Source organism: Ovis aries, chromosome 5 (assembly GCF_016772045.2).
Source record: "Ovis aries strain OAR_USU_Benz2616 breed Rambouillet chromosome 5, ARS-UI_Ramb_v3.0, whole genome shotgun sequence".
In the NCBI taxonomy this organism is placed as follows: Eukaryota; Metazoa; Chordata; class Mammalia; order Artiodactyla; family Bovidae; genus Ovis; species Ovis aries.
Genome location: NC_056058.1, coordinates 19,195,820 through 19,223,434, shown reverse-complemented (window position 1 = coordinate 19,223,434; position 27,615 = coordinate 19,195,820). Strand labels below are relative to the sequence as shown.

At 54.3% G+C, this 27,615-nt stretch overlaps 2 protein-coding genes and 1 long non-coding RNA gene across 3 annotated transcripts in view; 2 read left to right on the top strand and 1 right to left on the bottom strand.

The window, feature by feature from the left end:
- The window catches only part of AP3D1 (adaptor related protein complex 3 subunit delta 1), a 33,359-nt gene extending 14,971 nt beyond the window's left edge, over window positions 1–18,388 (bottom strand). The window contains exons 1-9 of the mRNA XM_027969936.3: window positions 18,060–18,388; window positions 6,260–6,355; window positions 6,041–6,121; window positions 5,034–5,114; window positions 3,764–3,871; window positions 2,064–2,193; window positions 1,507–1,646; window positions 1,313–1,386; window positions 245–294 (exon numbers count right to left, since the gene is read on the bottom strand). Coding sequence (XP_027825737.1) covers window positions 245–294; window positions 1,313–1,386; window positions 1,507–1,646; window positions 2,064–2,193; window positions 3,764–3,871; window positions 5,034–5,114; window positions 6,041–6,121; window positions 6,260–6,355; window positions 18,060–18,155 — 856 coding nt within the window. The 5' untranslated portion in view covers window positions 18,156–18,388. The remainder of the gene's footprint in view (window positions 1–244; window positions 295–1,312; window positions 1,387–1,506; window positions 1,647–2,063; window positions 2,194–3,763; window positions 3,872–5,033; window positions 5,115–6,040; window positions 6,122–6,259; window positions 6,356–18,059) is intronic.
- On the top strand, window positions 17,600–22,048 carry LOC132659809 (uncharacterized). The gene is made up of 2 exons (XR_009600657.1): window positions 17,600–17,893; window positions 18,485–22,048. It is a non-coding gene; the product is annotated as an uncharacterized LOC132659809 (long non-coding RNA).
- Window positions 22,049–23,728: 1,680 nt separating this feature from the next.
- JSRP1 (junctional sarcoplasmic reticulum protein 1) lies at window positions 23,729–27,552 on the top strand. Its single transcript, XM_027969935.2, has 7 exons — window positions 23,729–23,792; window positions 24,777–24,929; window positions 25,326–25,363; window positions 25,521–25,650; window positions 26,007–26,183; window positions 26,813–26,904; window positions 27,000–27,552. Exons 2-7 carry the CDS (start codon window positions 24,812–24,814, stop codon window positions 27,462–27,464), a joined length of 1,020 nt encoding a protein of 339 aa, XP_027825736.1. The 5' UTR covers window positions 23,729–23,792; window positions 24,777–24,811; the 3' UTR covers window positions 27,465–27,552.
- Window positions 27,553–27,615: the final 63 nt, after the last annotated feature.

The following is a 27,615-nucleotide window of genomic DNA, read 5'->3' as shown; positions in this document are numbered from 1 at the left end:
TCCAGAATGCTCAGGAAGACAGTCTTGCTGGTGGCGGTGCAGCGTTTATCAATGGAGCCTGAGGCGGCAAAGGTTCTGGCCACAGCAGTGTCCAGTTGCTGACATGTCCACAGAGCCAGGCCAGGCAGCTTCCCAAGTGGGAACCTCAACTCCAGGGGTGTCTGCACCTGCTGGTGAGGTCCTGGGAACAGCCCCCTAGCCGGCGACAGCACCCTGATCCAGAGCGGGTCACCCCAGCACTCACCTGCGATGACGGTGTTGACACACTCGTAAAGAAGGGACATGGCAGACGTGCTGGAGACGGAAACAGAGGAGCCGGGAAGACGGAGGCTGCCTGCCTCCCATTCACCCCAACAAGATCCCCAGGGAACTGTCTCAGGGAAAACACTGAGCCCAAGGACTCATCTTCTGATTCTGTGAACCCCATGAAGAGAAGCCAAGTTCCCCAAAGGGCCCTCTCTAGCAGCCCAGACCCCGCTAGCTGGTTTCACTCTGACAGGGAGGTGGCCTGACCTGGCAGGAGGAATACAGAGTCGCAACCCACCCTAGTCCCCTGCCAGGTCACTCAGGCACCAGGTGTGTCCACCCACTCCACTCTGATATTCTCAGTGATGCTTTAGTTCAAACCCCCAAAGGTCAAGAGAATGGACCACCAGCGTTGAGCCACAAAACAAGTCTCAAGTCCGAGGGCCTCATATGAAGGCTTTGAAAACCATGGCTACTTCATAATGACTACTGATTTGTTTCAAACAACAACAGGGGCTTCCCTGGGTGGTCCAGTGGTTAAGACTTCACGCTCCTAATACAGGGGGCCCAGGTTCGATTCCTGGTTGGGGGACTAGATCCTGCATGCTGGAACATGCAGTTCTATGTGAACAAGAGTTCACGTTCTGCAACTAAAGACTCTGAGTGCCACAACTAACACCCGTCAGTCAAATAAATATATAAATAATAGCAGAGCCAACAGTGTCCTGAGCCATTGGCCACCTCCCAGGGGATCCCAGGAGCACGATCTCCTGGCACTTGGAAGCTCCATCCCCACAGTTCAACCATAGGCACCCCAAGTTTCCTACAACATTCTAGAACTGGGTGGGGACACGGTCACCTCAGGCTATTCAACCCGACCAGTGAGAACCCCTGGGCCCCAGAGCTGAGCAGGACAGCTCTCCCCACTGACCTAACTGTGGCTGTTTGCAGACTGGGGAAAGGAGCGCCCAAGGACATGGCTCCAGGCTATGGCAGACCTGCAGGCCTGCTTGCCACTCCCCCCATCCCTCCTGGGGGCGCCCTCCCACACCGGCCCCAGGCCTACCTGTGGATCAGGTTGGTGAGAGGCTCGATCAGCTTCTTGCCCAACCTTGGCTCCAAGGGGGTCAGAGCACCAAACTAGGGGATGAAGAGGCTGGCCGTCACTCACAGCAGGGATGGGACAGTGGTCTGGGGCCCTCACCAAGGACACCCAGAGACCCTCTGGCAGTGGGTGGGGCAGGCCAGGAGAACACCTACCAGTTTGATAATCTTAATGAGGACCCAGTTGTTGGTGGAAGAGGTCATGAGCTTGAAAAAGAGTGGGGCAAGGGAAAGGTAGTTCTTGGGGTTGCGTCTGGCCAGCTCGCAGATGACGTTGACTGCTGCCGACTGGACTCCTGAGAAGGGAGGGCTCCCATCAGTAACAGGGTGTCCTCCGAAGCAGGTGGCCCCCCACGCACTGTGGCCTATGGGCATGGCTCCCCCCAGCCACCTCGAGGGGTGTCCCCAGAGGGTCAGTCACTCAAGGTACAGGACACCCATCCCAAAAAACAACATCCCAAGGAGCGAATGTGAGGTCTGCTGGCCCAGAAGCAACGCCACCCCAGGAGAGGAATGAACACCAACAGCACCCAGGGCTTGGTTTCTGAATCCCACACCGAAAACACAGGAACAGGGTGGTCTGGAGAAAGGTGGACTCCAGGTTGGTGGGAAAGTAGAGGAGGGTCGAGGACAGGGTCCCAAGGCCTAGCACCCCTCCACAGGTCCTCAGTTACACGGGCCCCACAGGGCCTTTCTAACTCAAATTAACATACCAGGGTCGGGATCCTCCAGCTTCTCCTTCAGGCGGGGGAAGGCAGGGCGCAGGGACTCAGGGTACTTCAGGAACACCTTGTACATGATCAGCACCGCCTTCTTCCGGATATACGGCTTGGTGTGTGACATCTGTGGGGCAGACGGCATAGGTCTCCCTGCTGACGCCCCTATGCCCCGCACCCCTCACCTCCTTATCTCACCCTCTACTCCCGGCTCAACTCCTGCTCACCTCCTACTACCCTGTCTGACTCCTGGCCCCCACCCCCTGCTCATCCCCCACCCCCCTCACCTCCACTCCCTCCTGTGTTCATCTCCCACATCTGCCCGCATCTCATCTCTATCACCTGAAGGAAAACCCTCTCTCCAACTTAACTGGCTCCTGGTCTCTGAGCCTGGTCTGCACATTTACTCTACTGCCCTCCTCCCCACCAAGCCCAGGACCACGCAACAGTGCCTTAGAATCAAATCCTGCCTCCCTTAGTCCACGACCCCACCCTGCCTTCTGGAGGCCGAGGTCCACCTCCACTGTCAGCCTTGGCCATGAGATCCTTTGGTCACCGAGGCCTGTCCCCAGGGCAGGATGCTGCTCTGCACCCCAACATGGGACCTCAGAGCTCCTGCCCTGCTTTCAGGACTGTGCTCTGGCCACGAGGGCCTCTTGTTTGTAGGTGGGCACACTCCTCACCTGTTGGGGCCCTGGGAACCTGGCCTGAGAAAGCTGCCCTGCCCTCTAGACCCAGCACCAAGACAAATCCCTATCGCCCTCCCGTGGGCGTGTGACCACCGTCACCTGAATGGGTCCTCACGCCTCCTGAAGTGGGCCAGAGGGTCAGTGCTGTTGGCTTTGTCAGACAGGGTCTCTGTACAGAGTCTGCCCTGGCCGCTGGGAAGCCCAGGGACACGGTGTGGACAAAGGGGCGGGAGCATGTGTGGACACATCATTTACAACAGGCCCCGGACCTAGAAGCTGACTCTACTCACAGCCTTCAAGACTGCAAACCAAGACTGGAGCACCCACACAGCAAACAGGCTGCGTCTGGACAGAACGCTCAGGGAGGGTCGCACCACCCTCGCACATGCTGTGACACGGTCAGATGGGGCGCCTCCCAATCATGGAGAATGAGGCGCTGGCAACCCTCTCAGGGCCATGAGGTCTTTGTTCTTTTGTGGTTGTTTTAGAGTCAATTCCAGTTTCATTTTCCTTTCCTTCTTATTTTTACTAGAGTTGAGGGCTGCGATTTCTAAGAACACATCCACATTTTCACAACAAGGTTCCTGCCCGCCCTAGAGATCAAAGCTGGCTGGGAATTCTGCTTTTCAGATGAACAGAGCCACTAGACATCAAACTGCACCCAAATGAAGATAAAAGGTGTCCTGGACAGAGACCACCTGACCGTGCTGCCCACTGAGACCACTACCACTGCCACTCAGCCTCAGTAAGAACACACCTGATGGGTCAAGCACCCACCACCACCCCCAGCCAGACCTTGCCCTTCCCGAGAGGACCATTCCAGAGGAGGTGAGGTGAAAGTCGGGCCCGTCAGATGACGGAGGGGGAGACAGTGACTAGGTGTCCCAGCTCACCCCAGGAACCCAGGCTGTTTCCACCCGCCCGAGTGTCCTCAGCATGACTTTACAACCAGGTTATCCTGGCACACGAGGCACTAAAGGCAAGGGGAGGGCCCACTCCCAGACTCACCAGTGTCATGATGTCGTTGGCCAGGTCTCTGGCAAGATCTGGGGTAACAAAACAGGATAGGCCAGTCAGCGCAACGCCAGTGTCGTACTGGCTGGGGCTGCTCAGGTCCTGGAAAGGGAATGTAAGGGTCAGAGGCGGGCACAGACCACGGCTTGCTGGGCCCCAGCTGTGCCCGCCAGCCCTGCCCTGGGTCTGGAGACGTGCAGAACAAGGATACATGAGGAGCAGCCAGTTCCGCTCTGTCACCAAGAAGAGCTAGGATGACTCTGGGGGGACAGAGGTGAGGGCTGCCCCTCGCTCCAGGTGTGTAACATGGCAAAGCTGCAGAACCCAGGGCCCTGACCGCCCAGAGGCACGCAGCAGGCGCCCCCACAGGGAGACACCCATGGATGACTCCTCTAGGCCCCTCCGCAAGTGTCGAGAAGCCTCCACTGGAGCCCCACCTCTCGGGGAGCAAAGAACCAGCAGAAGAAGCGCAACTGCCCTGCCTGACACCCCAGCCTCAGCTCCCGCTGACCTGCATGGAAGCCCCATCTTGGCACAGAGGGGGACCCTCCCCACACTTCACATGTATAAAAGGTGCACCCAGAAGTGTCTGAAGAGTTAACCTCCTAGACTGTGGCGACGGTACAAAAACATAGGCTCTTAAAAGTTCACTGCAACCCTGGATGTGGAGACTGGGCCTCACAGCACATCCCTCCACTCAGAGTGGCTCGCAGAGCTTGACACGGGCAGCAGACACCTCACGATGTGCGGAGGCCTCCAGGCAACTCCTGCAGCCTGCCCGCCCCACAGCGCCTGCCCGGGAGCCCAGTCACCTGCAGGGTGACCACACCAGCTCCTGGGTAGCAGACCTCCCCCAGCCATCTGAGGACCCAGGGCCGCAGGCTCATGGCAGTTCTGTCCAGGAAAGGTGCCTCTGATGGGCCCCTGACCACTCTCAGCAAGAGCTGATCAAGTCCCCAGGCCAGGGCAGAATGGAGCACTCATTGCTCTCACCACAGAGCTGAAAACCACTCAGGGCCGGAGAGACACACCAGCCGATGCCCAGCACCCAGTGGGCAGAAAGTGCCACCCTCTCAGGTTTCCCCACAAGAGGGGGCAGGGGTCGAAAAGAGTGACTGGGGGCAGTTCCCCAACACTAAGAGAACTCGAGAGGAGAGCCACACATGCTGCCCACCACTGTTGCTTCCAAGGAGGGTGGAAATCATCCACTGCCCATTAACCCCCCCTCTCCACATGCTTCCATGGCGGGGTGAGAGGCCCCTACCTTGCGGATCTGGTTGGTGGTCAGCATGATGACGTCCGTCCCTTCGTGAAAGCACTGGGAAGCCGCGAGGTAGCCAATTCGCTGTGAGTGCAACAGAGGCGTTGGGCACAGGGGAGCGGGCCACGCAGCCCTGGCCGGCCCATCCCCCACCAGGAAGAGGACACCCCGCCCGAGTGCATGGTCTCTGGAACACAGTGGCTGTCAAGTCGGCCAGCATGGCCTGTCACTGCCCTGCACATCCTCACCGCCTGCTCAGCAGCTGATAGAATGAGTCTCACAAACACGGCATAACCATGGGCTCCCATCTCTGTGGCTGGGGTGGCCTGGAGGCACACCCACACACAAACGTGTGACACTCCAACACACGGGCAGGGCACCAGCCCAACCTTGGCACACCCAGCATCTCATTTCCTCCCCAGGAGAAACCGGCAGGCAGCATGAATGTCCAGGTCCCTCAGGAGGACACAGCCTCAGCCTCAGATGCCTGCAGGGCGTGTTCCCAGGGAGAACCACGGGACACCCCTAAATAGGCTGCTGGTGGTGAAGACTGCTTTCCAGGACATTTACTAAAGCGGGAGACGACGTGTTCAGTTGTTATATCGAGTAATAGAAAAGCAATGTCTCAAAGTTGCACGAGTAGGCTCCATGAGATGAAGGCAGAGGGTGCTGAGAAGCACCAGGACAACTGACCAGTGGCAGGCTCTGGGGGGATAATCAGTGCCTGCCTGTGGTAGGTTTTTTTTTTTGGAAGGTTACAAATTTAATTTGTATCACAAAATACATAACCACCCCTACAAACCTTAACTTCACTGACGCTACTTATAATGGAAAAGAAAACATGGTGTTAATGGTGCTAAGACCTTGCTGGGCAGATGTATGATGGGAATGGGTCTCCAGTGGTTGCCACTGTGTCCCCTCCCACTGCAGCCTCATCACACGACACACGCCTTCCCTCCCCCAGGACCCCACCCAGGGGCTTCAGGACCCACAGCGGGCTGTCCCCTCACCTTGAATGTGAACTTGGAGGCGCTCATCACTTCGATGATGTTGAAGGCAGCCCAGCTGATATCGTAGCCCAGCATCTGCAGCTGTGGCAATAGAGCCAGGGTCTTAGGCTCCTGCCCAGCCCCTCTCCCCCAACTCCCTGGGCCCAGAGGATGAGGAGACAGATGAGGAGAGACAGGGTCTCAGCCCCCCGCCTGACAGAGCGAGTGGCCAGCACTCACATAGGTCAGCTTGCAGACCGCGTTGGCTTTCACTGCGATATTGTCCTGCTTCAGCTCCTGCTTGATTTCATCGATGCACTGAGAGATATATTTTGCCTAAAATGAAAAAAGAAAAATTGAGGAGCTGCCAGTGTCTGGTTTCCCTTATAGCTCAGTTGGTAAAGAATCCACCTGCAATGCAAGAGACCCCGATTTGATTCCTGGGTCCAGAAGATCCCCTGGAGAAGGGACAGGCTACCTACTCCAGTGTTCTTGGGTTTCCCTTGTGGCTCAGTTGGTAAAGAATCCAACTGCAACGCAGGAGACCTAGGTTCGATCCCTGAGTTGGGAATCCTTTCCCCTGGAGAAGGGAAAGGCTACCCACTCCAGTATTCTGGCCTGGAAAATTCCATGGACTGTGTATAGTCCATGGGGTCATAAAGAGACACAACTGAGCAATTCTCACTTTCAAGTGTCTGGCTGAAGCCTATGACAGACACAGAACACACAGTGTGCACGTCCCTCGATGGGAAATGTCCAGAAGAGGCAAATCCAGAGACAAAGAATGAGCTCCTGATTGTCAGGGCCAGGGAGGGGGGAGGTGTCTGCTAATGAGGATGGAGTGATGGATGTTCTGGAATTAAACAGACTAAAAACCACTGCAGCATACACATGAGACCAAGGAGTCACACTGTATGGGTATGACAACATGGCTGCTATCCTGAGAAATCCTGTCAGTGTGATGGACTGCCCAGGATCCCCCATGGGCCCTCCTCCCGAGGGGCAGGCAGAGGGGCTGGGGGAGAACAGGAGCAGTCCCCAGATGGGCTCACCAGCATGTTCCAGCCCCTGAAGGACTTGTGTTCGTGGCCCATGTGAGTGAGAGGGCCCACACAGGTCCCCTGCTCACTCTGGGGCCAGGCCATCCAGACAGTGTAGGCACATGAGGGCCGCTGGGGGGTGGGGACTGTCTGCCTCCAGCCCTTGTGGCCCCCAGGTCCTCCAAGACCAGCCACCCTGGGCAGGCGGCGCTGCAAATTCCCCTAGGGCTCCCCATTTCTGAGTTCGCGCCACCAGCAGCCTTTCCCTGCAGCCTCCGCCCTCCCCTCAGTGGTGCTGCAGTGTATCTGCGCTCGGCTCCACGGCCACCAGTCCATTCTCCCAGCAGGGCAGGGCTCGGAGCCCTCCCACCTTCCCACTTTTCCGACACATGCTGCCATGGGACAGGGCTCTATGCGGACACATGTTTTCAATTTTCCTGGGTTTCCTGGGTTTATAGCACTCATACTAGAATACCAATCAAAAGCCTGGACTGACACACAAAGCCCAGAGCAAGGAATGTGCCCCATGAGACATAAGGCTCCCATCCAGAGACACGCACAGATGTTACAGTGGCAGTCGCAAGAAAACCCAAACCTGCCAACATGGGAGTCCAGTTGTCACCAGGCTGTGGGGGAGTCTGGTGCCCGCCCCGCCTTCCCAAGAGTAGGAGGAGCCTTTGATCTGACCAATAGCAGGGTGGCCAGCACAGCAGCCCTGCTCCCAGTGGCTACACCCTGCATCCAGCGTCACCCCAGACCTCTGGGGGCTCCAGCACAGGCTCCTGGGGAAGGCGCCCCCAGCGTGAGCCCTCAGCCAGCGTCTGATATATATTCCATGACCGAGTCGGACAATGGAACACAAGTCACCAGATCCTTCCAGCAGGCTTCCAATTACTAATCCCCTGGAGCCTCAGTCCCATACCTGTGCAGGGATGACCCCTTTCTGCACCCTGGACCGGCAGTTAATGATTTAAAAGGGAAAGAGCAGAGAGACCATCCCAGGTGTGCAGAACCTGGCCGAGCACATAGCCCTGCAGACCTGCTTCTGCAGTGAAAGTGACGTCGCTCAGTCGCGTCTGACTCTTTGAGACCCCATGGACTGTAGCCTACCACGCTCCTCCGTACATGGGATTTTCCAGGCAAGAGTAATGGAGTGGGGTGCCATTGCCTTCTCCAGAGGATCTTCTGGACCCAGGGATTGAGAGGCCTCCCACACTGTAGGCAGACGCTTTACTGTCTGAGCTACCAGGGGCAGACGCTTTACCGTCAGCAGTGCCCAGGGGCAAACAGGTGCTCACAAACATATGCTCCCACACTGGCACCTCAACACAGAAGCTGGTCAGCTGGTGAAAGGCCAGCACACCATGCTCTCTGCACATGATTTCCAGGCGGTCTAGGGACCCCTTGGCTTAGGGAGGCCAGGCAGAGTCCGTTCTTGCTAACATCTGTGCAGCCATCCTCAGACCAAGCCTCCTGCAGCCCTGTCTGCAAGTGACTCTCCCACAGCGCAGGGCAGGAGAGACCACTGGGTCCTGCCCCAGCTTTGATCCTGGGCGAATGCAGCCGCTGGGAAGTGAGGGGAGACAAGAAAGGGGAGGACAGCCTCACATGAACCCTGCCCCACGGACCCCAGGACCCCGTCCCCACCAGAATACCGCGCACAGCCTGCACTGCAGCCCACTGCAGGACACACAGCCAGAGCTCCAGCCCAGACAAGGTCACCGCCCTAAAACACACCCCTCCCTGTAAAACCAACACTCTGCAGAGAACACAACAGAATCCAGAGTGTCTGCAACACACCATCCACAATGTCTGGGTCACAGTCCATAATTATTCAAATCTGAAACAGGAAGGCTTCCCTAGTGACTTAGTGGTAAAGAATCCACCTGCCAATGCAGGAGACAGGTTCGATCCCTGGTCCGGGAAGATCCCACATGCCACAGGTCATCTAAGTCTGTGTGCCGCAACTACAGAAGTCCATGTGCCTCAGAGCCCGTGCTCCGCAACAAGGGAAGCCACCGCAATGAGAAGCCCAAGCACCACAACTAGAGAGCAACCCCCGCTCTCCACAACTAAGAGAAGCCGCGCAGCAACAAAGACTGAAAAAAAAAACACCTGCTTACCGTAAAAAATAATTAGAAACAGGAAACTATAACCTATATCCAAGAAGAAAAACAAAAGATGGCCAGCAAAGACCAACCCTGAGATGTCTCTAGGGATGGAATCAACATATAAAGATTTCAACTCAGCTACTGTAACCATGCTCTCAGGGCCAAAAAGAAAACATACTCGTAATGAATAAAGAGAGGACGTCTCACAGAGAAAGGAAAGCTACACAGAACCATCAGGTGGAAATCCTGGGAAGGGAAACAGCAGGGACTGAGGAGGGAGCGGAAGCTGAGGAGAGAGGTGGCAGCATGATGGTGGGACAAGAGGGACGCCTTGAACACAGCAGAGTCAGAAAAGGGTGCAATAAAGGTGCCGCAAGCGCACACCTGAGACCCAGGGAAGGAGGGGCAGGGAAAACAGCTGGAAAACTGACAGCTCAAGTCTACCCAAAGCTGGTGAAAGACATAAACTGACAACTTCCATAAACCTAGCGCCGGTTCTCCGCAATACGAAACACAGAGGAAAATCACACCCAGACACATCACAGACAAACTGCCGAAAACTGAGACTACGGAGACAGTCTCCAGAGCAGCCAGAGGAGGACCCAGAGGGAAGCCCTGAGCTAGGGGAGGCAGGGACTCAGGGCTCCCCACCCGAGACTGCCCCTCAGAGATGAAAGCAGAGTAACCCCCCCACAGCGACCCTGCACCTCAGAGCACCCCCTGGGGCAACAGCTGAGCCCCCAAAAGTGACTGACCCAAGGATGACCCTTCCTCAACACTAATGTTTAGCCACAACACTAGTGCACAGCGCACAGGCTTGGGGTTCCTACAGGTGGGACAGGGAGGAAAGGACTGTGAAATATTAGAAGGATATGCTTCACTCAGGAGTGTTTACATACTTATCTAAAACAGTTACACATACGAAGTTAAAGTAAGGAACGTGGGAGAAAACGGTATATTAGTCTTTGCAGTCTGATTTACACATGGCATTGCTAACAATGAAGTATTTTTTCTCCTTTTTACAAAGGAAAAAAAAAAAAGGCCAGGGTATACAAAGGATCTAGATGCAGTAAATTATACAGGCAGATGTAGGAGGTATTGTAGGGAGGGGCCCAGACCACCGCAATACAACGAATATCGCGATAAAGTGAGTCACACAAACTAGGGGGTCTCCTGGTGCACGTAAAAGCTACACTCACACTATTCTGTAGTCTGCTGAATGTGCCACATTATTGTGTCTAAAAAACATAAATACACACCTTAATTAAAAATACTTTATTGTGGGACATCCCTGGTGGTTCAGTGGCTAAGATTCTGAGCTCCCAATGCAGAGGGTCAGGGTTCGATCCCTGGTCAGGGAACCAGATCCCATGTGCCACAAATAAAACCTGGTGCAGCCAAAAAAAATTCATTGCACAAAACGCTAACCATCATCTGAGGCTTCAGCAAGCCACCTTTTTTGGGGGGATGGGGCAGGATCTTAGTTCCCTAACCAGGGATCAAACCTGGGCCCTCAACAGTGAAAGTGCAGATCCTAACCACTGGACCATCAGGGAATTCCCAGCAAGCCGTATTTTTGCTGGTGAAGGCCCTGCCTCCACTGTGGACTGGGTGGTCATGGCAGATTCTTAAAATAAGTCAACAGTGAAGTCTGCACAATCAATGGCCTCTTCCTCTCATAGATGGTTTCTCCATCATGGCCGATGCCATCTAATGGCATTTTAACTGCAGGAGAACTTCCTTCACAGCTGGAGTTGATTTTCCCAAACCCTTATCAACGAAGGTACATAATATTCCACCTGCTTTGTTATCACTTCCACAAATGATAGTGCCACGCTTATGTGGGTGAGGTTCGTGGAGCCCCAAGACAATTGTGAGAGTAACACCAGAGATTGCTGACCGCAGATCACCATCACATAATAACTGAAAATTCGTGAGAATTACCAAAACGTGACTCAGAGACACAAACTGAAGGAATGCTGTTGGAAAATGTGGCAACATGCTTGCCACATTTGTGAAACACGCAGTACATGGAAAGCATGATCACGGAGAAAGCAGTAAAAATAAAGTCTATCTGTATTAAAAACAAAAATTAGAAGCTATTTTAAGATCAAAAGTATACATGACTACGTGTCCGTAATACTTGTTTCAAAAACAGAAGTTGGTGATGCGAACATGATGAAATTCTCACCCCTTGGCCTGTTCTGAGCAGCCACACTTCACCACGGAGCACACAATGCTGAGATGGATGTGCAACCCCAAATTTATCCACAGCAAAGGACACATGCCTGGTATGAATCCGGCAGCTATGGAAAAATAGCCATCCAACCCTGCCTGCTTAGAAGAGCCCCCTGAGTCACTTAAGACACCCCAAGATTCCCAGAGGAGTGGGGTCAGACCTTGAGGGGTTGACCCAAGAAGCTGCCCTTAACCCTGATGGATTGGCAGGATCAAAAACCACACACCTGGACCAGGGAGTCTCTTTTAAAAAACACTTTTTTAAAGCAGTTTTAGGTTCAAGCAGAACTGAGCGGCAGGTAGAGATTCCTGGCTCGCCCGCCCCCACGTATGCACAGCCTCCCCAGCAGTGTGCATCTGTACAATCGATGAACCCACACAGACACGTCATCACCCAGGATCCACAGCTGGTGTCAGGGTTCATTCTGTGGGTCTTGACAGATGTATGTACACTGACAGGCACCCAGTGTCGCTGTATCACTGAACAGAGTCACTGCCCTAAACCCCTCTGGCCCCGCCCATTCATCCCCCCTTCCCCATAACCACCGATCCTTCTCCAGAGCTCCGCCTTTTCCAGAATGTCCCAAAGCTGGAATCACAGTGTGGAGACTTTTCAGACAGTTTCTTCCACTTAGTCATGTGTGTTTAAGGTTCCTCCCTATCTTCCTGGGGCTTGATGACTTCTAATCCAAGTAAAGCAGCATTGTCAGGGTGATCTGTCCATCTCCTGGAGGACATCATCTCACTTGCCTGGTCCACTGACATTTCCAAGAGACTCTCTCCGAATCGTCATATGTGGGTCTTGCCATCACCCTTGGCTGCCTGCAGGGTCCCCGGTTCAGAGCCCAGAGCCCCTCCACCCTGCTCCTGTAAGCAGCAGTCCTGAGACTCCTGGGGGAGGGAGCTGCTGGACATGGTTGAGGTCATCACCAGAGATGGACATCTATTACGACAGGGGACCACAGAAGGCTGTCTCTGTCACTCCATCTACGTTGTCAGCAACAATCAGCTGCCGTCTACTACGATCACTTCAGTAAGAAAATACACTTTAACCCCAAAATGTAGGCAAGGCAAGTCAGTGTCAGAACAAGAGAATTCTGACAATGTACAAGCTGGCCCACAATGAGGACACTCCCCAAGGGAGGCCATACCTAGGGAGACAGCAAGGCGGGGCGAACCCGTCTTGGCTGTGCCCATCACAGGCCCAGGACTCAGCGTGGATCGGCTGCAAGGGCCGCAGTCAAGCCTCAGACTTCCCAACCTCCCACACCATCTCTCAGTGAGGTCCCAGAGCAAGGTTCCCAGAGAGGCGACCATGCCCCGGGGGATGCCAGGCCCCACCTGGGACATCCGTGTTCATCAGGACTGGGGGCTCCTGGCACGTGAAGCAGCCAGGGAGGCTGCCCCACACTCCAGCGCCCGGGATGCCCCTCCACCCCGAGGATGACTAAGTCCTCGTGTCCACAGTGCCGGAGGGGGATCCTGGCCTTGAGCCTGCCTTAGCCACCTGCAGCCTTTCAACCTCCTGGAGCCCTTACGCAGCTGGGTATCCCCAGGGGCCACACAGACCCCCCCCCCCTTCCCCAGACTCGGTCCTCACAGCTGCCGCCACCCATGGCATCTAGGCCTATAGTGTACCCTTGAAAACTCCCCCAAGTCAGGGGAAAAATGCACAGAAAGAGGCCCAAATCCTGAAGAGACAGCTTCAAGGAGTCAGCAAAAGGCGCCACGCCAAACAGAGGGAAGGCAGGGAGGCCCCGGGGCTGCTGCTCGAAGCAGAAGCCATAGCAGCCCTCGTGGTGGCCACGGCCCAAGAGGACACCGCTCACGAGGACATGGCCAGGGGGAGGCTGAGGCTGCTCCCGCTCCCACTCCCGCCACAGCGGCCCGCCCTTCTGTACACAGCGCACATAAATGCCCCAGGTGGGAAACAAGCCAGACGTCCGGCAATAGTCCAGTGGATAAAGGAACCCTGGTGTAGACAGACAACACACCCGTCGGCGACGGAAATGAACAAGTCATGATGGCCCTTTCCCGTGGCAGAGAGTGAGAGCAGCCGCTGCAGGTGACCAGAAGCAAGCAACACTGTCCAGGGACACACATATAAGGGAGAAAACTCTGAGCAAAGCAAGGAAGTGACACGCAGAGAACTTAGCGTGATTACTATCACTATACTTACACTGTACAACGCTTAATTCAGTGCAGGTGTGTCACATTCTGCACAACTAATAAGAATGAGAGAAAAACAGCACAAACCTGGAAGACACACCCTGCGGGCTGCCTAGGAAACACGGACCATCCCCCCCAACCAACCCCGTGACCCTAGGGGGGTCCCACAACTCAGCTGGGTTCTCACACACTGCCAGGAGTCAGCACAGACCCCACAGGTCTGCCCCCACCGCACACACCAACCAGCTGTAAATCAGGGTTCCCAGAACCCCCCTTGCCTCAGGGAAGCATTTACTTATGTTTTCCAGCTTATTACATAGTAAGGGCACAACAAAGCCAATAGACGGACAGCTGGCCAAAGAGGCAACGGGGCAGGGCAGGGCGCAGGGCCCAGAGGCAGGATTTCTGCCCTCACAGCAGGCGGTGTGCCACCCCGCACACAGGTGCTTTCCCCAACCAAGACTCTCCCTGAAGCCCACACTTCAGAGATTTTTATGGAGGCTTCATCACAAATACATGATCCATCATAAACTCCACCTGCAGCCCCTCCTCCTTCTCTAGAGGACTGGAGGGGAGTGTCTGAAAGTCCCAAGTTTCAAACCATGGCCTGGCCTTTCTGGTGCCCCAGTCCCACAAAGAGTCACCTCATCAGAACAAAAGACACCCCATCTCCCAGGAAACCCCAAGGGACTCAGCAGCTTGGGGCCAGGAACCCGGGGCAGAGACTGAACACCCCAACCAGGATGCTCCCAGTTACCTTTGTTGCTTAGGAAGCTACAAAGGTTCCCGGAGCTCTGCCACACGAGCAGAGACAGGCCTCCTTATCTCACAACAGCATAGGGTCCAACAACACAGTGACAGCACAGGGAACAAGGGTCACCTAGATGAAGGGGAAGCATTAAGAAACCCAGAGAAATCTTCTCTATCAATTATGGTCAGGGCATCCCGCGCCTAGGGGACACTGGGGCGTATCTGCGAACACTGTGATTATCAAGACTGGGGGAGGCCTGGCATCACACAGGTGAGGCCAGAGACACTGCTCAACACCCCACAGTGCCCAGGACAGCCCCCTTCAGGACTGACCCAGACTGAAGTCAGCAGTGCCAAGGGGGAGACACCCTGACTCAGGGTGTTTACTAAATTTGTTTACTAAACTTCCTATCTTTAGTCTTCTCAGTTTTTAAAATAGAAAGTCTTACAGAATAACCAAAAGCACCGCACCAGACACAACACATGCTTCAGTAACTGTCCCTAGGGCAACGAGCGGCAGCCCTGCACAGACCTCAGGGCCCAAGGAGCGCCAGACACCCTGGCAAGGGCTGAACCCCAGGAAATTGCATTTCTGAGGTCAGAGACCCTAGAATAACAGCACTTCGTACAGTTCAATCTTAATCCCAGATTATGCCCAATTCCAAAATACCACTCCACAGTCAACCCTTGCTGTTGCAGGGGACTCGTTCCAGACCCCCGAAGACACCAGAATCCTCAGACACTCCAGTCCCTCCCATATAATGAACTTCTACATGACGTACACACATCCTTCCGTTCACTTTAACTCATTGTGAGATGACTTACAACACCTGACCCAATGTAAGTGCTGTGTATTCCAATAGTTGCCAGTGTGCAGCAAGCCTTGCTTCTTGGAACTTTCTGGAATTTTTAAAAATATACTTTCAATCCAGTTGGTGAATGCAGAACCTATGGATACACACAGCCAACTATACAAAATTAGGAGTGAATTTTTCAAGTTCAGAAACCAGTTGAGTAGGTTAGACGCAAGCTCAGACCCCACACAAAAACTGACAACTGCAAGGTGCCACCTGATGGAGTGAGCTGGGACACAGACAAAGTGGAACCCACTTGATTGCTGGCGGGGGCAGGGAGGGGGGTGGAGGTGTGCACCCACACTCAGAGGGTTGGTCCTCAGGAGCACTTCAGGGACATGGACAGCACTCAGGAAGGGCTGCCACCATAACAGGGAAGAGCAGCACAAAACCTTAACAGAATCTTCCCTCAAGTTCTATTTACAGAGAAAAACTCTCGAACTGATTTCTGGGAAGAAGTATTTTACCTTTTCACTTCCATAAACACTGAGCTTATTATAAAAAGTTATGCATATAATCTAAAAAGGCTGAAAGGAAAGGTTTACTCCCAAATATGAAAAGTACTCATAAGAATTGAACATTGAAAATCATTTGGTTTTTTCTTATACACAAGTTTCAGAAGCAAGGACACTCCCAAGTGACTTTCCTCACCTGCCCACATGAGCTGGTGCTATATTAATATACATTGAAACTCAAGCACCCCAGAAAGATGGGAATCAGCCCATTATTTTTCAAACTTCTTTGAGTCACTGTAAAAAGCATGTTTTCCATGGTAACCCCACTCACAGGCATGCACATGCTTACTACTCCAAGCAGAAGCAAAAGTTTCACACTCTGCCAGGGGTCTGGACTTTCTGGATTCTTCTTTGGGGAGCTCACAGAAGCCTGAGTTATAGGCACTCAACAAGATTGGGGGGTGGGGGTAGCCGTCCCTCCCACTTTACACTAGGGAACTCTCCCCTCACTCAAACAGGACCAAGAACCTGGACTTGGGTATCACAACGTCACATGCTAAATCATGATGCCATTCCATCCGGCTTTTTTTAAGGTCACTGCCAAGCCTCACTTCTATGGTGCCACAACAGGAGTTTAAGCTACAACCTATTGTAAACAGTAAACTCTGAGGGAAAACTACACTACTGCCAGTCTTCCTTGGAATGGGGGGTGGTTTCGGAGCTAAGAGTAACTCCATAGCTGCCTGCTGTGCTCCCCAACATCTGGAGCCAGTCATGACCGACCAGATCACAGATCTTCTGATGAGGGACCCTCGAATACTGAGCCACATCCTGTGGGAATCGCCCACAGGCCTGGACAGCATCTGCGTGGAACCCAGGCACCACCACCATCAAAATGCCAAATAATGGGCTCCAAGCCTGAGGATCAAGCCATCAGTTCCTACCAATTCTGAGTGAATAGAGCATGATTCAGGGCACTGCCCCTGATAACAGGCTTGCACCCTAAAAAGCAGACGCCCTAACTTGAACTCGCATTTCTCCAGGGCAAAAACCCTCGGCCCCTCCTCAGAATCTCCGAAAACACTGCTCAATAACACCCACTACCAGAGGGGGGTATCTGGAGGTCAACCAGCGCAGAAAAAGCAATCTGAGAGTGCAAACTCCTTCCACATATTTACTTTGCCATGCCCTGGGGTCTGAAATGCAGGCTGACCAGCTATTCTTTCAAAGAGAAACTAAAGATCAGACCAAGAGTTCACTACTGTTGTGACCAGCGGAACTGGCCAGAGTGTTTAACGTGATGCAAAACCTAGGTGCCTAGGTGTAGCCAAAGAAGGGAAGGTGGTCGAGTTACAGAAATGAACCAAAATAACCTAATTACATTTCAGCGAGGTCACACCCATTCTGATAAAGTGCAACAGAGGCAGGAACTCAAGCTCTCCGCAGAAGGACAGCACCCGGGGCTCTTGGTGCCTGCCAGCGAATTCCTTAATGTCCCTGCACTTTCCTCTCGGCTCTGCTGGCTTCCTCGGCACCACTGTGAGGGCCGGCCAGGTGGCACCTGGTCGTGGGACCTGTCCGACAGCTGCTCTCCATCGGGGAGCCTCACTCTCAGGCAAGGAAAAGGGGACTTGCTCCACCTTCCATTGTGTAAGTGCAGATTTGGGTCTCCCTCCCCGGAAGCCAGTGGTCTGGTGGTCACTAACTGTCCCCATTCCTCCTAAATCTAGGTCACAGGTTGCGCGGTGGCGGGAGGGAAGAAAATGGTGCCCACTGTTACAACACTACTTCTGGAAAACCTTTTCCCCTCTTGCTTTCGGGTGTCTAGTTGAAGTCTGCTTCCCTATTCCAGGACTCCTGAGCTGCTTCCTTAATTTGGCCTAGAACGTCGGCTGCCCCACCCCTTACCCGCTAGGAGGGGCGGCCCCACCTTCTGGGGGACTCGAGCCCAGGAGGCAAGGCCAATTCCGGACCAGACACCAGGGAGCAACCTGGACGTGCGTTTATCCCAGAAAGGGTTTCCTCCGGGGGCGGCCCGCAGAAGAGGAGGGTCCCCCAACAAGGAGTCCCAGGCCTGGGGCGGGGCAGGGGGCTCTGCATTTTGAACAAGAGATACACAAACACATTCAAGATCAGAGATCCGCCGCTAGCGAGGGTGGGGACCTGCGAAGTCTCTTTCGGGCCACCCTCGGGGAGCGGGAGATGGGCCCCCAACTCCAAGAGGATAAACTGAGGCTCGGAGAAGGAACGGGCAGAGGTACGGAGGTCGAGGCCGCAGGCAGGCGGGGCTCCAGCCGGGAGCGGGGCCGCGGGGGCGGGCGGGGGGCCGGAATCAGGGGCAGAGCCGGGAACCGGGTCGGGTCGGACTGGGTCAGTCAGGGCGAGAGTCCGGGCCAGGGCCAGGGTCGGCGCGCTGGGATCACCTCGTCCTCCTTGTGGTTGCGGATGCCGCGCACCAGGTCCTGCAGATTCTTGTCGAACATGCGGTCGATGCTGCCCTTGACCATCTTGAGGGCCATCGCGGCGGCCGCCGCCGGGCTCGAGCCCCGGGAGGCCCACGGCCGACCGCCCTGAGGGAGCCCAGGGGCCGCGCTTGCCGCCCGCGGAGCGCTGTGCTGCCGGCCGCCGCGGAGGGGCGGACTCCCAGGCCAGGTCGGCGGCGGCTGACGGGGCGGCGGCGGCAGCGACCCGCTCGGCAGGCCGCGCTCCCCACCACTCCGGCTCCGCGCCGCGCCGCTTGCAAATGGCCGACAAGATGGCGGTCGGTCAGCTGACGGCGGGAGCCCCGGCCCGGCGGCCGGCCCCCGGAAGCCCCGCCTCCCTACAGGCCCCGCCTCTTCACTCCTAGACGCCGCGTTTCCCTGACGACGCCAGGCCGTCCAATGGAAAAGCAGACAACGGCCTTCGGGCGGCCCAGCCACGCCCCCTGCGTGTCAGCGCTTTTCCCCCTCATAGGTCAGTGACCTCCGGAACTCCACCTACTTCCCCGTTCCGGAATGTTACCACGCCCTCTACGCGCGCCTTCTTGCCCCGCCCCTCAACTATGTGACAGATGTGGGCGGGGCCTGCTGTGGGCGGGGCGCCCACGTGGAGCTTCTCGAAGAGGTTCCCTGAGAAGAACCTAGCTCCGCCCCTTCTGATTCTAAAAGCTGACGTTGTCAGAGAACCTCCAAATCCCGCTCTGCGGTGGACTGGTCTCGTATGTCCTGCAAGTGTCACAAAATTCTGTGATATGGGGAGTATATGATATGGGCAGAAAGATTGAAGGGAGAAGAAGGGCAATGAAGTATGAAACGGTTGGATGGCATCATCAACTCAATGGACATGACTGAGGAAACTCTGGGAGATGATGAAGGACAGGAAAGCCTGGCACACTGCTGTCCATAGGGACACAAAGTGTTGGACAAGATTGAGCGAGTGAACAACAGGAATTAACGTGCCCACGTGAAGAAATTGAGATCGAGAGATAGGACTTCAACCCATTCACTCGTTCTGTGCTGTGCTTAGTTAGTTGCTCAGTCGTGTACGACTCTTCGCGACGCGATGGGCTATAGCCCGCCAGGCTCGTCTGTCCATGAGATTTCCCAGACAAGAATACTGGAGTGTGTTGCCATGCCCTTGTCTAGAAGATCTTCCCAACCCAGGGATCGATTGGCGGTTTCCCTTATTGTAGGCAGATTCTTTACCGTCTGAACCACCAAGGAAGCCAATTCATTCCTTCAACTAACATTTATTGAGTGCCAACTGTGTCCTAGGCCTGGCAAGTGAATGAGATACACTTGGTTCCTGCCCACCAGAATCCACCATGAAGAAAGTAAAAAAAGCAAGCCACAAACTGGGGTAAGATATTTGTAATACATATATTGGACAAAAGATTTATATCCACGATATAATTAAACAGAAAATAAAGCAGAACCAAACAAAAATTCCTACAAATTGTGAAGAAAAAGACAACCCAGTTGAAATATGGCACAAGTTGTGAATATGCGCTTCACAAAATAAAAGATGCATATGGCCAATAGGATGCCCTATCTCAGTCATAAAAGAAAAGTAAAGTTAAACCACACTGAGGGGGGCTTCCTTGGCAGTCCAGTGGTTAGGACTCCATGCTTCCACTGCAGGGGACACGTTTTCCATCCCTGGTCTGAGAACTAAGGTCCCACACATCGCAGGGTGTGCCCTAAACTTTAAAAAATTTTGGCTGTATCTTTTAAAGCTAATATATGTATGCCCTTTAACCCAAAAATTCTACCACTGTTCCCAACAGGAAAGCATAAATACATCCACCGAAGACTGGAACAAGAATGTTCACAGTAACTGTATTTATGTTAGCCAAAAACTCAAAAGGATCCAAATATCTATCAACAGAAAATGGATACATAACTCCCTGGTATAACTTTGCAGCAAGGAAAAGAACAAAGTACTAACAGAGAACAAAATAGGTGAAGCACACACACACAATGTTGAACATAATAAACCGAACATTAAAGAGTGTACACAGCATGGTTCTGCTGATATGATGCCCAGTTGCATGCAGATTTAATCTATGGCAGGGTCTTCCCTGGCAGTCCGATGGTTGGGGCTCTATGTTTGATCCCTGCTCAAAGAACGAGGATCCTGCATGCTATGAGGTGCCAAAATTAATCTATGATGAAAGATTAACGTGCATGCACAGTTGCTCAGTCATGTCCAACCCTTTGCGACCCCACGGACTTGGAATTCTCCAAGCAGGAATACTGGAGTGGATTGCCATTTCCTACTCCAGGGGACCTTCCCAACCCAGGAATTGAACCCATGTCTCCTGCCTTGGCAGGCAGATTCTTTACCACTACACCACCTGGGAAGCCCCAGCTTAAGTAACATCATAGGTTAAACAAGTATACAAGAGAGAACTGAAAACTGGATAAATAGGTTCTGGCATAACCACACAATGGATTCCTGACCAGCTATTTAAAAGAAACATAGCTGGTAAGTCATTGCTATGGGAATTGCCCTTCCACCCAAAACTGGGGAACTGGACAAAATATATAAAACACTGGTTTTCAGATAGCATACAATAGGCAGTGGAGAGAGGAGGGAAACAAACAGGATGAGCCCCAGAGTTGCCCCAGAATTCTGCCTGTAAGTGATTTCCAGGCTGTAGGTCAGAGAGGGGAAACCCAAACAGAACACAGAGTTTTCATAGTCTGAGGAAACAGAGATGGGAGGTGACAGGTCAAAGTGGCTGCAGTCTGGAGGGTGGTGTGCTGGAGAACAGGGAACTATTTTAAGAAACTGCTCTTAAATCTTCACAGGGGTGCCCTCAGGTGTTTGTTTGAATATCCAGCTATAAGTGCATGTGGTGAAACTTCAGGAGGCCGGGCAAAGAACAAGGCTGGGGAAAGGACAATCCCTGAGAGCTTGTCTATTGTGGGACTGCTTGGAGAACCTGCCAGCAAAGGTGGAGAGAGGGACTTCTCTGGTGGTCCGGCGGGTGTCTCTGTGCTCCAATGCAGGGGGCCCAGGTTCGATCCCTGGCCAGGGAACTAGATCCCACATACTGCAACTAAGACTCAGCACAGTCAAAGAAAAATAATAATTTTTTTTAAAGGTGCATTTAATTCATTGAGTATGTGAGGCATCCAGTAGGGACCTCAGAAGTTTTGTGCTTCATTGTAGAATGAAGTCTATTCTAACTGTTCTGGTCTTCTTTGGCCACATAGCATGTGGGATCTTAGTTCCCTGACCAGGGATCAAATTCATCTCCTCTGCAGTGGAAGCGTGTAATCTAAATACTGGACCGCTGGCAAAATCCTGAGATTGATTTTACATCATATTTGAAGTAAAACAACAGTATATGGAGAATGGGAGGTACAAATAGAAATGTAACCTTGTAAGGGTCTTATAAAATGTGCGAAGTAGTATGTTTTAACCCTAGTCAGACCCATAGAAATAGGCAGTATTTGGTGGGGGCCAGGGGCTAGAGAGTTAGTCTTAAATAGGGCAGAACTTCAGTTTGGGAAGATGAGAAAGTTCTGGAGATGGATGGTGGGGGTGGTTGCCCAAGAATGTGAATGTACAACTGTCACTTAAAAATGGTTAAGATGGGGGCTTCCCTGGTGGTAGAGTGGATGGGAATCTGCCTGCCAATGCAGGGGACATAGGTTCGATCCTTGGTCCGGGAAGATTCCACATGCTGCAGAGCAACTAAGTCCGTGCACCACAATGATTGAACCTGTGCTCTACAGCCTGGGAGCTTCAACCACTGAGCCCATGTACCACAACTACTGAGCTCTGTGTGCCCTAGAGCTCATGCTTTGCAACAAGAGTAGCCCCTGCTCACCTCAACTACAGAGAAGCCCGCACAGTAACACAGGAATGAAGACACAGTAGAGCCAAAATAAATAAATAAATGCAGTTTTTAAATGACAAAGTTGGTTTCCTTTACTGATTGGCTGGACTGAGTGGTATGTGTTCGATGATTGACTAAACAAACGTGGCTATGTGGCCAGGTGGGATGTAGAGCTGCCGTGTGTGTGTCAGTCACTCAGTCATGTCCGACTCTTTGTATCCCCGTGGACTGTAGCCTGCCAGGGGCCTCTATCCGTAGAATTCTCCAGGCAAGAATAAGTGGATTGCCATTTTCTTCTCCAGGAGATCTTCCTGGCCAGGGATGGAACCCAGGTCTTCCTGCATTGCAGGCAATTTCCTTAGGAAGCCCATCAGTTCAGTTCAGTCGCTCAGACGTGTCTGCACTTTGCGACCCCTTGGACTACAGCAAGCCAAGCTTCCCTGTCCATCACCAATGCCTAGGAAGCCCATATGATCCAGCAGTCCCACTTCCGGGCATATATCCAGACAAAACTCTAGATCAAAAAGATGCATGCACCCCAGTGTTCATAGCAGCATTGCTCACAATAACCAAGACATGGAAACAATCTAAGTGCTTATTAACAGAGGAATGGATAAAGATATGGTATATACAACATTCAATATATACATATACATATTGTATATTCATATATAATATGGTATATTTACAATGGAATATTAGTCAAAATAAAGAATGAAATAATGTCATTTGCAGCAACATGGATGGACCTGGAGATTATCACACTAAGCAAAGTAAGTCTCCATGGGGTTGCAAAGAGTCAGGCATGACTGAGCAGCTATCACTCACTCAAAGTAAGTGAGAAAGAGAAAAACAGATACCATATGACATTACTTATATGTGGAATTTAAAATATGACACAAATGAACATACCTATGAAAAAGACTCACAGACAGAAAAGACTTGCGGTTGCCAAGGGGGAGGGGGAGTGGGGGAGGGAAGGACTGAGAGTTTGGGATAACCAGATGCAAACTATTATATATAGGATAAACAGCAAGTTTCCAATGTACAGTACAGGGAACTATATTTAACATCCTGTGATAAACCATAATGAAAAATAATGTGAAAAAGAGTTTATGTATAACTGAGTTAATTTGCTGTACAGCTGTGCAGCAGAAATTAATACAACAGTAATTAAAACTATTAATACAATGGTAAACCAACTATACTTCAATTAAGGGGGAAAAAAAAGCAGCTCACATTCGAGTGGTTGTTTAATCCAGATAAACTCATTCTCACCTCATTGCCTGCCAGGAGGAAATGACCCCACTTTCCAGATGAAGAAACTGAGGGCTCTGAGCTGAGCCTGGGCCAAGCCAGTGGGTAGAGCCTGGATTCCCTTTGACGGTGCCATCCTCCTCCAGGAAGCCCTCCCTGATGGCCCCCGACTGCACAGGGCTGTGATCCTTTAGCTGCTGCAGAGCCCGGCACTTAAGAGTTGCCTATAAAGGCGAGGTAACCATGCTTTGTGGGTACTCTCACCCCCCACAACCCTCTTTTCCAAGGCTGAGAGACAGAAAGCAATGCTTCCAGGGTCACCGTGGCAGGCCTGGCAATGGTTCTATGTTAGTGGGGGTGGGGCCACCCGTCCACCAATGCCTGGCCCTGCTCCGAGGCAGGGGTGTGCCCCCCCCCAGGGACCTCAGGGCGGCCCTCCCCCCCCTCCCACAGCAGGCCGAGGAGCTGATTGGCCCACAGCACAGCCTCCAGCCACCTGCTGCTGTCTGTCTGGGGCCACCCTCCCCGTGCTCCATGCTGTCCACCAGGCCCAGCGTGGCGACTGTGGGTAAGAGGGGCACAAGGAGGGCTGGGAAGAGGTGGGGGGTCCCCAGGACCTGGGAGGGCACCCCTGAGGTCCACAGAGGTGTCCCCGACTTCTGTGGCTGCCCCCACGCAACCCTAGGGGCCCTCCCTACCCATAGGTCTCCTCCCCCACCGACTGCTCTGGCCCCAGGGAAGGGTCCCCTTTCTGCCCAGGGATGGGTCACACTAACACTGGTGCCAGGGACACTGAGGATTCCAAAAAACAGGGGCGTGGGAGCCAACAGATGGGGTTTGGCTCCAATTCTGCACCACCTCTGGTCCACAGCTCCACCTTCAGCCTGTTTCTTCATCTGCCCTATGGGGATGGCATAGAGGAGGCAGGGACCCCAGGGTCAGGGGTGGGAAGCCTGGCACTCCCTGCCCCTGCCTGTCATGGCCAGAGTCAGGCTGGTCCTGCCTGCTGGGGCTTGAGCTCCAACACCCACAGGGTCCGGAAGGAGGCTAGGTGCCAGGAATGAGGGGTAAGGAGGACCCAGAGGGAGACCCCAGGGGAGCAAGGGCCTAGGAGGGGCTGGGCCCCTAACCGGCCTGCCCTGCTGGCCTTGGGCACCAGATAAAAATAGTCCCTGGTCTCAGAGAACATGAGCTGACCCTGGGGCCAAGGGTTCCGGTTTAGGCTCTGTACTCACCTCTGTGTGACCATGGACAGGACCCAGCCTGCTCTGGGCCCCAGCGGTCTCTGCTGTGTGCACAGGGATACTGGAGCCTGTAGAAGTTGGCCTATCCAGAGGGGTCCCAAGACAGACCTGGGGGGATGTCAAAGAGAGTGCCTGCTGGAGGGCTGTCGGGCCGTGCCCTTCGCAAGTGTGAAGTTAGCAGGGAAGGTGGCTCCAGGCAGAGGGACAAGTCAGGGTGGTGGTGTGGGGAGGCAAGGAGCTCCCTTCTCTAAGAGCTAAGCCCAGGCCCATAGCAGGGGCTCAGGCTGCCTCTTCCCCACTCCCCTTAGCCTGACTCTGGGCCTGCTGCTGCTCAGCTGTCTCCATGGCAACCAGGGCCTTGGAGGAGCTGGATGGAGGCCTGGGCAGCTGCCAAGTGGATGAGGACCTCTCTGCACTGGCTGACCCTTGTCCCGGCCAGCCTCAGGAGGACAGTGTGCAAGGTACCGGAGAAGGTGCCAGGGGAGGAAGCCCACGCCCCCATCCTCCTTCTGAGTCAGGTGGCCCACCTTCAGAAACCAGGACTTGGACTTCCACACTGGACTGGCTTAAACCATGCTCCTTGTTTCCAACTTCTGTGCCCATTAGTGTCCTGGGGGGTGGTGGGGGTTGTAAAGATCCCAGAAAACATGGGGCTGGGCCACACAGGTCAGGGTTTAGATCCTGGCTTGCCAGTGACCTGCTGTGTGCTTTTGTGCAAGGCTGTCTGAGTCTATCTACTTTCTAACCTGTAAACTGGGATATCTCCTGTCCCCAGCCCCTCACTCAGCAGAACCCAACAGAAAGTGGGATCTGGGGGTCCCCACGACTTTGATTCTCCCCTCTTTTTCCACCAACAGCGACATCCAGGTTGGCTGGCTCCAGCAGCCGGTCCCATGTGAGTAGTGGGGGTGGGGGGGGTCCTCCCTCTGGGTTTCAGCCCGAGGTGCTCCTGGAGTAGGGAGGTGCTGGCTTAAAAGGGTGGGTTTCTGCAGCCCCTGGGAAGGTTCGGTCTCCCTTAGAGGGAACATCCAGGATGACACGTGTCCCTACAGGATTCTCAGGAGCGGGTGACTGAGGGCAGCCCCACAGGCAGTGTGGACACCAAGCCCAAGAAGATGGAAAAGGAGCCTGTGTCCAAAGTGACCTCAGGAACTGGGAAGGAGAGAATGAAAGCAGGAGCAAGTGGGTTTGCAGGAGGCAGGGGTGAGGTGGGGGGATGGGTATGGACCAGCATGGGAGGGGAGGGTGGGTCCTTGGATCTGGGAGGATAGCCGGTATGGGGCTCCCGGCTGAGCGGTTTCCACGGCTGTAACTGAAAGGGCTGTGAGTCTCCGCTAATTCATGATAACACCAGCTTAGTTGCCACTAAGCTTCAGCTAATTATCTTCTGGAAAATTCTCTGCATCCCAGTGAAGCTGCCAAGCCAGCAGGGCTTAGTTTCTCAGCCCAGGGCCACACAGCCGGGCAGAGCAGAGCTGACTTTAGCCGCAGGTCTGCCCCTGGCTGCCCGAGAACCCAACCACCACTTGCTCTTGCAGCACCCCGGAGCCCCGCACGGAAGAAGGCACAGACCGCACCCCCACCGCAGCCGCCACCGCCGCCGCCGCCAGCAGCGCTGAGCGACGAGCTGCCCTGGGGAGACTTGACGCTCAACAAGTGCCTGGTGCTCGCCTCGCTTGTGGCGCTGTTGGGCTCCGCCTTCCAGCTGTGCCGCGGTGAGCCTCACACTTGGCTACTCCTTCCCGGAAGCAGGGACACCCCACGGGGAGGGTCTCTGTGCCCTGACACTAGGCGGTGTGCAGGCCGCCTGGATCTTGTAAGGGGTTCCTGGCGGCCCCCTGCACTTCTTGCTGGGCAGCGGACCTTGTGCACCCCCGTGGTCCCGTAATAGTCCCTCTATTTAGTACCGGCTCTGAGATCCCTCCATCCCTCTCACCAACAGATCTTACAGATCTGCCTCCTCCCCCACCCCAGTAGGGACCTTGATGCACCTGCCTCACCACCCCATACCCTGGGCCTTGCATGCCCAGGAAGGGCCATGTGCACCCCCATTTCAGTGTGTGGCTTTTCCTGTGTGCCTCAGTGCTCCCATGCCCTCAGAGAAACTGGAGCATCCTGGCACACCCTGAATGAGGGAGGTTTGAAGAGAAGCAGCAGTGGAGACCCGGAGCCCCTTCCCAGGGCTGGAAGGGACCCAGCCTAGCCTCAGTGTACCAGGGTGGAGACAGCTGGGTCCCCTTGCCTGTCCCCAGGAGAGGGGCCTCTAGGGGATGGATGGTGTGCTGTGGTTCCACTCCCGACTCCTGCCCCAGGCTGACTCACATCCCCTCCTGTCCCCACCCAGAGGCTGTGGCTGGGGATGCAGAAGCCCCCGCACCTGTCCCTGAGTCGTGGGCCTCATCAAGCTCATCATCCAAGGGGCCAACGTCACCCCTGGTAAGCTCTTCCTCAGTGGGCTCCTCACTGGGGGAAGAGGCTTGAGCCATGGAATTGTGGCTGATCCCACCACCCTGCACTTGTCTGCATAACAGCCAAAGCCTGAGGCCTGGGCCCCTCCAGTGAGGCAGCCTGAGCGCCCCTTGAAGTTAGAGGAAAGGGTCCAGGTTCCTAGGAGCAAAGAGGCTGCAGAGAAGGACGAATGGGAGTCTGAAGAAGCTGCTGATGAGGAGCATGCGCCCCTTGCCGGCCGAGGGCCCAAGGAGAGGCTGAAGGAGAAGCCTCGGAAGGAGAGGCCCAGGAAGGAGAAGCCACAGAAGGAGGAGAGGCTGAGAAAGGAGAAACCACGGAAAGAGGAGAAGCCACGTGGTGCCAGGGAGCCCCAGGGGGCCCTACCGCGACGCTGGGAGGCCCGCGAAGGGGGCCATCGACCTTGGGGGCGAGACTCTGGAGCCCCCGAGGATAGGAAGAGGCAGGCCTGGGTCTCCCCGCGGCGCCCCGATGAGGAGGACCGGCCTCCGGGCCGCCAGAAGCGCCGTGCCGGCAAAGGCAGGGACTGAGTGAGACCGGGGCCTGTGTGCGTGAGTTTCTGAATATCTGCTCTAGGGCCCCGCGGTTCCAGCTAAATAAAGCAAGTGCTGCGGCCCCCTCATCGTCTGTTCCTTCGCACCAGGACCCCAGAACCTGCCCCAGGCCTGCGTGGCGCGGATA

Excerpts from the sequence above, each read along its gene's own strand:
- JSRP1 (XM_027969935.2), top strand. The coding sequence starts at position 24,812 with ATGGCAACCAGGGCCTTGGAGGAGCTGGATGGAGGCCTGGGCAGCTGC. Across the intron at positions 25,364-25,520 it reads GCTCCAGCAGCCGGTCCCAT|GATTCTCAGGAGCGGGTGAC; the intron begins GTGAGTAGTGGG and ends GTGTCCCTACAG. Across the intron at positions 26,184-26,812 it reads CGCCTTCCAGCTGTGCCGCG|AGGCTGTGGCTGGGGATGCA; the intron begins GTGAGCCTCACA and ends GTCCCCACCCAG.